At 37.2% G+C, this 11099-nt stretch overlaps 1 protein-coding gene across 1 annotated transcript in view; it reads right to left on the bottom strand.

Annotated features, from left to right (window-relative positions):
• Nucleotides 1-2729: 2729 nt before the first annotated feature.
• The window catches only part of LOC308421673 (contactin-associated protein like 5-1), a gene marked incomplete at both ends in the record, with an annotated part of 467964 nt that continues 459594 nt past the window's right edge, over nucleotides 2730-11099 (bottom strand). The window contains 2 exons of the mRNA XM_080918125.1: nucleotides 2730-2923; nucleotides 5317-5388. Coding sequence (XP_080774251.1) covers nucleotides 2730-2923; nucleotides 5317-5388 — 266 coding nt within the window. The remainder of the gene's footprint in view (nucleotides 2924-5316; nucleotides 5389-11099) is intronic.

Genomic DNA, 11099 nt, shown 5'->3' with positions numbered 1-11099 from the left:
TAACATGGTGCATGAGTCTAAGGATTATGGTAAGAAAATATTCCAGTGTGAATATTCTTTCTTTACCTGTCATTTCATTGTCAGATGTGCTTAGGGCTTACCATCAACATGACTTTCTTTTCTGGTGATTGGAAATATGCAATCCAAGAAAAAGGATTATTAATACAGCCTTTTATAGAGACATAAAATTCAAAAGTAGAAAGTAGACAACAGATGAAGAGGAGAAGAAAGTAGATCTCAATATCTCTCTTTTTATTAGATTACCATTCTCCTTGTTAAAGATAGAAAAATTTAAAAGGCTATGTATTCTAGAATGGCTTTAAAATAAATTCACTAGGAAACATACAAAATATTCTAAAGGAGAAAAAAGTTATTGCAGAATCTGTAGAAAATATTTAGGGAAAAACATATATTTAGGGCAATATCTCATAGTTGCAGTCTGTGCCACACTCCATCCTTAGCTCTATAGCTTTTAAGGGGAGAAAAGCTATAGATGGGCAACTGGATGATGCTGCTGAGGACTCTGCAATGAACCTCCCTGTACAGGGCAGTGATATACATAGGTGGGATACTTCCTAAGAGGATAGGTTGTCTATCAATGGTTGACTACCTGCTTTGCAAATCAGGTCTGCCCTGCAATGAGAATTGGCCAGTACTTTCTCTTTCAAAAATCTTTCTTCCAGCATTCCCTAAGGACTGAGGTATTTGCATAGTTTTTCCTTAGTCCTTGAAGGTGGCCCAAGCAGGGGAGAAAATTTAAGAATGTTGTTATGATAAATGACCAAGATTGCACACCCTCCACAAATTCTAGATGCCACTTCAAAGAGACTATAGTGTTTGTTGTCAAAAGAATCCAAAGCTTAAGATGCTTTACTAATTTATTTAGGCACATAAGTCAAGTGCATGCAGCACTTTTGTATACACAGGGCAGGTACAGACTGAAACATGTAGTGTGTCACATACTCTCCCATGAATTCCTTTCATCTAGAGGTGTCCTCAAACAACAGCCAGTATCTTGTCTTTTGGGAAGTATCACAGTTGAGGAATAAACATATCGTCTGGTCTGTGTTCTAGATGATCTCCCACAGTATGAATCCTACTAATCTGTACATCCATCCTCTACTGGACTGTTCTTGATTGAATAAACTGAGATAAACTTATTTGATAGTTCTTAGGTTCATGTAGCTTTTTTCTTTTTTTCAGTTTTCCTACAAGATCTTTTAAGATGGCCTAAGCCTTTTCATGAAAGCAATTTGGCCTTTTAATTGAACTTTGTTTGTGCGGAATACAAGCAACACACACACAAGTGTATACATGTCTTTACTTCAGTAGAGAAACTTCAGGAATGATATGGCTGGTGTGTTCTATTAAAGTGAAGAAGGCAGGTGGCAAGCTGAGGAGCACATACTTCCTCACAGTCCCTTTGAAGCCTCATAGAATCAGGCACTATGTCCATGCCAGAAAGCATCATGGGAAGTGAGGAGCAGAGTAGCTGCTCACTATTCAGTCCCTCTCTATTGCAAAGTGCTGAGGCTCTATGGAAAGGATGGCGAATGTGGGCAGGGGGCTACTTATGGTGTGGCCATTAAACTAACATAAATAAGCAGCTCTGGTTAGACATCACATGTCTCTAAACAAGCAGGACAGAAGGGTCTTCTCTGACTTTCGCCCCCCAGCAGATCGTTCTTATAGCCTTGGCCTGTCAAGTACAGTACAATAGTTTGTTCTCACAGATGCTATTCAGGGCTGCCATCTTATAATCCATGCAGACCTGTAGGTTTTGTTAAATCAGCTCTCAAGAAAGACAATTTTCCCACATTTTTATGGACTCATATTTCTCCTTATATTCCAGTCCTAAATGGAAAAAGGCTACAGGCAGGAGAAATGATTGCTGCCTTGTCAGAGGTCACAGACTAGCTAGTTTTATGGTTTTTTTAGCCATGCCTTAGGAGAGAACGTCCTGGTTACTTTTTATGTACCTGATTTAGAACTCTCCACCCACCCCCCAAACACACACACTATATACCAACTTCTGAAGCATTTCTTTGTGGCCTAAAGTCTCCCAACCCTTCTCCTCTATCACAGTGTGATAACAAATGATGCTTTCCAGGGATAGATTCACATCTTTTCCTACCATGCTGCTTGATTGAGCCCCAGATAAACTCACCACTTAAAAGATGATCTGACACTTTCTCTGACAAACAAACAAACACACACACACACACATAGACACAAACACACACACACACACACACACACACACACACACACACACACACACACACACACACACCCTTTCTTTCCTCTAAAGCCATTATATCTAAAATTATGGTATGGGGTATGAGCAGTTGTTAAAGGCAAACAACAAAGAGCTCAAGTCTAATGGAAGATGCCAAGACAAAGTAAGTGAGAAACAGAGGGGTGACATATTGAAAATGGATGACAAACATAGAATGTGCATGTGTTCAATGTGTCTCTTCCTTGTTTACAATAGTGAATCTGTGTCTCCAGTAGTCATTTTCACAATGACATAGATGTCTGTGGATTACAGTAGCCACAGCTGTCTGATCTCCTGAGCAAGGAGAGCAGGGCTCTTTCTGGATGCATGTGTATTCTAGAAAATCAACAGCAAGTGAGAGAAAGAGGATGCCTAAATAAAAGAAAGAAGGGGAAAGAGAAAATGAGAGAGAAAGTTCACAAAGAAGAAGACAATGTGACCCTGCAGCAACTCAGATAAAATATTCCCGTTTGCACTCAGTGGGTGTGTTTTGCAAGTCAATGTCCTTTCGAAAGGAACTGTCCAAGTTCTCTGGGTATTCCTTCTCTATTCGATTGGTACGGTGTGACTGCTTATGTTGATAGAGGAAACGGATCATGATTCCGATGACACAAAAAGTGACAAATGTCACCACTGCTATGACACCTGTAAGAAAGAAAATAGAAAAGAAAAAGAATTATCTCTGAAAAAATTCAGTCTCAACAAGGTCATATTTTTTTTGGGGGGGTAACACAAAGGCCGCACACAACCACAAATCTACTCTGTATCCAGAATTAAAGTCCTGCTCAGAAGCTCTTAATCTTCAGTTGCTAAAAAACCACCTAAAACACTGTACTGAGGGGAAAGTCTGTATTTTTTAGGTTATGTTGATAAACAAAGAAGAAATATGGAGTAATAACAACAAAGAATTTGAGTAGTTTTAGTGCTAGGCTTTGTTTTCGTCGCTAGGGACCAAACACAGACTTCACAAATTTTAATTTCATTAAGTCTTGCTAAGAGATACTTGGTATAAATACCACTCCCTTTTTTCTCTGTCTCTCTGTCTCCTTTTTGTCTCTCTGTCTCTGACTGTCTGTCTGTCTCTCTCTCTCTTTGTGTGTGTCTGTGTGTATGACTATGTATGTGTATTTATGTTTATTCACACATGAATGTGTAGGTGCATGGCTTCCATAGGACTCATGCTTATGACAACAGACAGCATTCCAGCAGTCTTATCATCTTCCACTTCTTTGATTCAAGGTATCTCTTGCTATCTCTGCCATTTCAACATCCTAGGCTCTATAAAGATAATTTATTTCAAAGTAAATAAACAAAATGTCAACCAACTCAGCAAGAAATACTGTGTACTAAATGATAATAAATAGCAACAAAATGCTGAAAATTTGGTCATCAAAATAAATTCATTTTTAATAAAGTAACATATTTGCATATTTCATATTTTTCAAGTTGTCAAACTAATGAAAAGGGTACATATTTTATTGCTCACCATGGTTCAATGTTGACCAAAATTCCTTGGTATAAATGTCATTATTTATGTAAATAGATACTCGACAGTTAATTATATAAACCTATTTTTTCAACATTTTTAATCTTTCTGACAATAACTAAGACCAAGTAAGTTTTTTATATATTCTAAACTCATTTTGTCACACGTTACCCAAATATTTTGAAATAAGTGAAAGCAAAATAGCAAAATTAATATTCTAATATGGGTAGCAACACAGTACTTCAAAGCATAAACAATGACTTTAATGTGGCAGATGTTGCCTTTTTTCTGGTGCTTGCACCTGGGCAAGCTTCACAGAATCTCTGTGATGTTGTTAATCTTCCCACTCTCCAAGGGACTCAGCAAAGCTTCTTCAGTGAGTGAGGAAGCTCAGCCAAGTCACTCTTTATCAAATGAAAACTTGCAGGAAGGAAAAAATATAAAATATCTATGACATTTACAAATTTTAAAAAAATATTAGGTTCAACTTCCTGTACAAGGCACACAGTTCACATAGATGACTTAAGGACTTTGCTAAGGAAAGTCATTCTTCTTCTCTGACATGCTACTGTGATGGAGTCTTTCCATTCCCATTCTTTTACACAATCCCTTTCTCTTCTGCTATGACTCCCAGTTTTCCTCTGTCATTCTCAGTGTGCTCATTCTAGGAAGGCAGTAAACATGTCTCTCATCCTGTAACTCTATACTTAGTAAAGGCCTGATTGAGAGCTGGAACTAATTAAATGGGAGCAAAATGTATGACTCCTGCTGACTTGTAAAGATAACCATGTTGTGTGAATTCATTCATTTGTCCAAGTTGCCAGAATGCAGGGAGGAGACATCAGCTAGGGTTATAAATCACCAGTGGCTTTTCATATCTCAGGGCTCCTACATCAAACCAAACATGAGAGACAGCCCATGTTACAAGAAATAGATGGTAACACCAAATTATTGCAGGCATTAGAAACGTAGAGACAGAATGAAGAGAGGGGAAGAATGAGTCAGTTCACAAACAGTAAAGGAAGGGAAGGAGGTAGGGGATGCACTATAAACAAAGAAGACCAGCACTATATCAATACCCAGATTGAATGATAGATTTGGAGCTTTAGACATGTAGAGTTCACCTTGATCATTAGATCTAAACCCAGTCAATAGTAAAGGAAAACAAAGTGACAGCAGGTCTGTCCATCTGTCTGCCCCATATGACTTCTTTTCAAACATAATTTTATGGGCCTGCTTTGTTTATTCTTTAGAAGTGACAACTGGATGCACTGAAGAAGATGCTGCCTGCCTGGCTGTGAGTAAATGCTCCAGCTGTTGGTTCAGAGCACAGCTGCTTACTAAATTTGAGGCAGAAAGAAGTCACAAAGCTCTTTGCACAGGAGTAATTCTGCTGTTAATCATATACCATGCCTGAAGAGGCAAAGTGTTGAACAGAGAGTTCCTGATTCTAGGTGCTGGGTGATCATATGTAAGAAAGATTTCAGGGAACTTTCTACAGAGAACAGGATCATATATATATTTCCCACTTTCCATGTCACAGACAGATTACCTCCAATGACTGCTGAGTCACTTCGGACTGCATTTGCCAGTGGTTCATGTTCATCTGTGTTTCCAAAGGAATCTAGAAAGAGAAAAACACAAAAAGTAAACTTCACCATCAAGTCTATCACAGGGAGATAATATGTAATGTACATCTGTGAAGTGTAACAAGATTTCTTCAGTGAGAGATGAATTAGCATTGGAAAGATTTACAAATAAATGCTATTTAAAAATGATGACCTTAAATCAATGCCAGAACCTGAATTAAAATCTGAATTCTGGGGCTCCAATTCATAATGCCAGTGAGAGTGTAGCTGGCCACATATCTAGACCATGTATAGACTGTGCCTATTAAGAACGATGAAGGAGAGACCTGACTACCAAATACTCATCTTCTCACCTCCACATGTTTCAAGAATCGTACATGTACACACAATTTAAATGTTGAAAGACGAATAAAATGCACTGCTCACATACAATCCATAATTTATGACTGCAGTAGCTTAAAAGTAAGTTGTAAGAGAACTTTGATCTGGATGAGAATGGTGTCTGACCCAAGCATTTTGAGTCGTCACCTCAGCCCTTTGCTCTGCTGGAGAATTCCTAGGGATGACAGCTGCTATTTATATAAACACATGTTCCTCTTTGCCTCAATGTACTCAGACTGCATGAGTCTGAGTCTAATGACAAGGAGAATTATAGCACTAGAAGAATTAGCACCTCAAAACAGACCCCAGGGAAACAACTGTCACGTGTGAACACTTAGCCCCTCAGTTACACACATCTCCAGTTTATTTTTTCTTTTGAGACTGCATCTGATATAGGCTAGACTAGCTCTGTAGTGAAGGGTGTTTTTGAAACTGCTATGCAGTGGAGGATGGAAGACACATGGAAGAACTGAAGAGAGCCAGACAGGAAGTAAGAATGGAGAAAGGGAATACTGAAGTAGGGAAGGGTGCAGAGAAAATGATAGATAAGAATAGAAGAAAATGGCCACCCAGTACAGCATAGATCCAGGGACACAGGCCTGGTGAGACTGTGCTGCCAGTAGCTGGGGTGCAGAGAGTTCTGGGCCAAGCACACAGAAAGTGCCTCCCCCATTGGTTCAGGGAAACAGGAACTCTGCTATAGGGACATGGTTGCCACCTGGAAGGCCCTTGCATGTGGACCAAACACTCAGGCCATTTTCCACCAGGAATAGCAGAGACCAGGGACACAGGCCTTGTGAGACTGCACTGCAGTAGCAGGGGCACATAGAGGGCTAGGACTGGCGCGCCAAAAGTCCTGCTCCATAACTTGTTCAGGGGAGCAGAAACTCAACCATAAAGACACGGTTTCTACTTGGAAGGCCCTTCAATGCACACCAAACACTCAAGCAATTTGCCACCTAAAACAAGTGATCCAGGGACAAAGGACAGTTACATGGGAGAGATGGAAACTAATCACTGACAACAAGACCACATATAATCACAGACAGCAAGTGGGCAAGAGGAAAGTGAAAGAACTTACCCAGTGGAAACCAACACAACCTGGCAACATCAGAACCCAGCTCTCACATCACATGAAATAGCAGAATGCCAAACACTCCAGAAAAAGAAGGCTCATACCTGAAATCATACCTCAAGATGATGATGGAGATCTTTAAAGAAGAACTGGAGGAAAAGCATAAAGAAATAGAAGCTTTTAAAGAGGAAACACAAAGAAATTCAAGGAAATCAAAGAACTAGAGAAGAACAGAACCAAACAGATGAAAGAATTGAAGAAGGAATTTAAAATGGAAATGGAAGTAATAAAAAAAACACTAAAGGGGACAACCCTGGAGGAAGAAAACCTAAAAAAAAATCAGGAGTCACAGATGCAAGCTTCTAAAACGGACTATAAGAAATGGAAGAGAGAATCTCAGGGAATAAAGACAACATTGAAAACATAGTAAAAACTGTCAGAGAAGATGCAAAAGCCAAAAAGCTCCTAACCCAAAATGTCCAGGAGGTACAGGACACAATGAGAAGACCAACACCAAGAATAAAAGAATAGAAGAGGGAGAAGAATATCAACTAACAGGCACAGTAAATATCATCAACAAAATCATAGAAGAAAACTTACCTACCCTTAAGAATGAGAAGACCATGAGCATAAAAGAAGCCTACAGAACACCAAAAAGAGTAGATCAAAAAAGAAATTTCTCCCGACACCTAATAGTCAAAACACCAAGTGTACAAAGCAAAGAAAGAATACTAAAAGCAGTAAGGGAAAAAGGTCATGTAACATATAGAGGCATACCACTTAGAATCATATTTGATTTTTCAAGAAAAATAAGAAAGCTAGAATATCCTGGACAGACATCAGGCAGACCCAAAGATAAAACAAGTCTCAGGCCAAGCTGCTGTACCCAGCAAAACTCTCAATCATCATACATGGAGAGACCAAGATATTCCAGGACAAAACTAAATTGACACAATATCTGACCACAAATCCAGCTTTACAAACAACTATAGGTTAAAAAAAAGAAAAACTCAATAAAAGAAGAAAAAGTACATCCTACTAAAAACAAGAAAATACCAAACAAGAAAACCACAAGGAAAAAGACATACTGGCACAATTTTACATCTAAAAGCAAATATAGCAGGAAATAGCAACCACTATTCCTTAATATCTGTTAACATAAATGGAACCAATTCCCCAATAAAAAGACATAGACTATTAGACTATATACATAAACAGAATCCAGCATTTTGCTGCATACAGGAAACTCATCTAGAGAAAAGACAGACACTACCTCAGAGTAAAAGGTTGGAAAAAAACATTCCAAGCAGACGGCCAAAAGAAACAAGCTGGAGTAGCCATTCTAATATGGAGTAAAGTAGATTTTCAACAGAATGTTATCAAAAAAATAAGGAAGGACATTTGTGCCTCATTACAGAGAACATGTGTCAGGAGGAGCTCTCAATCCTTAACATATATGCTCCAAAAACAAGAGCACCCAGATTCATAAAAGAAACCTTACTAAAGCTCAAAAAATACATTGCACCCCAAACAATAATAGTGCAAGTCCTCAACACCCCACTCTCATCAACGGACAAATCATAGAAACAGAAACTGAAAAAAGATATATTGAGACTAGCAGATGTTATGAACCAATTGGAATTAATAGACATCTATGAAACAATTCACCCTAAATCAGAATACACTCCCTTCTCTGCACCTCATGGAACCTTCTCCAAAATTGACCATATATTCGGCGATGGAACAAACCTGAATAGATATAAAAAGATGGAAATACTCTCATACATCCTATCAGATAACCATGGTCTAAGGCTGTTCTTTAATAGCAATAAAGACAACAAAAAGCCCATATATACATGGAAACTAAACAGTGCTCTATTAAACGATAGCATGGTCAAAGAAGAAAGAAAGAAGGAAATTAATGGTTTTCTAGAATTTAATGGAAACACAACATACCCAAACTGCATGCAATGAAAGCAGTACTGAGAGGAAAACTCAGCTCTGAGTGCTTCCAAAAAAGAAACTGTAGAGAGCATAAACAAGCAACATGACAGGACAGTAGCAAGCTCTAGAACAAAAGAAAGCATATACACCCAAGAGGTGTAGATGGCAAGAAATAATAAAACTCAGAGCAGTAATTGACCAAACAGAAACAAAAAGAACAATTTAAAGAATCAACAAAACCAAGAACTAGTTCTTTGAGAAAATAACAAGATTGATAGTTAACCAGACAAACTAGGGGGCAAAGAGAAAGTATCCAAATTAATAAAATCAGAAAGAAATGTGGGGACATAAAAACTGAAACTGAGGAAATTCAAAAAAATAATCAAATCCTACTACAAAAGCCTATACTAGACAAAGCTGGAAAACCTGGAGGAAATGGACGAATTCCTAGACAGATACCAGATACTAAAGTTAAACCAGGACCAGGTACAACATCTAAATAATCCCATAACACCTAAAGAAATAGAAGCAGTCATCAAAACCTCCCAACCAAATAAAGCCCAGGTCCAGATGGCTTCAGTACATAATTTTATCAGACATTTAATGAGGACCTAATAACAATACTCTCTAACCTATTCCACAAAATAGAGTCAGGTGGAACACTGCCTGACTCATTTTTCAAGGCCACAATAACCCTCATTCCTAAACCACACAAAGACCCTACAAGAAACAAGAACTTCAGACCAATCTCACTTTTGAAGATTCATGCAAAAATACTCAACAAAGTCCTCGCAAACTGAATCCAAAAACACATCAAAATAATAATTTACCATGATCAATTAGGGTTCATCCCTGGGATTAAGGGATGGTTTAATATAGGGAAATCCATCAACATAATCCACCATATAAACAAACTCAAAGAAAAGAAAAACACATGGTCAACTCACTAGATACTGAAAAAGAATTTGACAAAATTCAACATCCCTTCATGTTAAAAGTTTTGGAAAGAAAAATAATCCAAGGCTCATAGCTAAACCTAATAAAAGCAATATACAGCAAACCAATAGCCAACATCAAACTTAATGCTGAGAAACTTGAAACAATCCCAGTAAAATCAGGGACTAGACAAGACTGTCCACTCTCACCCTACCTATTCAATATGGTACTAGAAGACCTGGCCAGAGCAATTAGACAGAAAAAGGAAATAAAAGAGATAAAATTGGAAAGGAAAAAATAAAACATTACTGTTTGCAGATGAATTGATAGTGTATGTAAGTGACCACAAAAAATTCCACCAGAGTACTTCTACAGGTAATAAACAAGGTCATCAAAGTGTCTGGATATAAAAATAACTCAAAGAAATTATTAGCCTTCCTCTACTCAAAGGACAAACATGTGGAGAAAAAAATTAGAAAAAAGATACTCTTTACAATAGTAACAAACAATATGAAATAACTTGCTGTGACTCTAAGTAAGTAAGTGAAGGACCTCTATGACAAGAACTTCAAATCTCCAAAGAAGGAAATTTAGGAAGATCTTAGAAAATGGAACGATCTCCCATCCTCATGGATTGGAAGAATCAACATTGTAAAAATTGCCATCTTACCAAAAGTAATCTACAGATTCAATGCAATCCCCATCAAAATTCCAACACAATTTTTCATAGAGTTGGAAAGAGCAATGTGCAATTTCGTCTGGAATAACAAAAGACCTAGAATAGCAAAATCTATCCTCAACAATAAGAAAATATCTTTGGGAATCATGATCCCTGATCTCAAGCTATATTACAAAGCAATTGTGTTAAAAACTTCATGGTACTGGTACAGTGATAGGCATGTGGATCAATGGAATAGCAAATGCCTTAGTCTAAATTCATAAACATATCAATGTCTCCATACATTCATCCCATGCAATCTACTATTTATCTACATAACCATCTGACTTCCCATTTATTCATCTATGTAACATTTCTCTGTCAGAAATGTATATATATATATATATATATATATATATATATTCTCATATAATATATATATATATATATATTCTCATATTATATATATATATATATATATACAAACACATCTACACATATGTATTAGGAACTACCATTTTTAAATAGACAGTGCTTGTTTACTAAGCCAGGGTAAAATTTCACATTACTAAGTATGTTAGTTATCTCCAGAAATATAAAACAATACTCAATTAGTTTGAGTACAATATACAGTTTGAATCTAGACCCTGTCATTACTTTTTCTATATATAATATAAGTCTACAAATGAAGAGGGTTCTATCAATGTAAATGAAACAAAATAATAATTTTTTTAATTTTATTTTTTTATTTT

The sequence above is a fragment of the Micromys minutus genome (assembly GCF_963924665.1).
Source record: "Micromys minutus genome assembly, chromosome: 6".
In the NCBI taxonomy this organism is placed as follows: Eukaryota; Metazoa; Chordata; class Mammalia; order Rodentia; family Muridae; genus Micromys; species Micromys minutus.
This window is presented reverse-complemented; position numbering and strand designations above follow the sequence as displayed.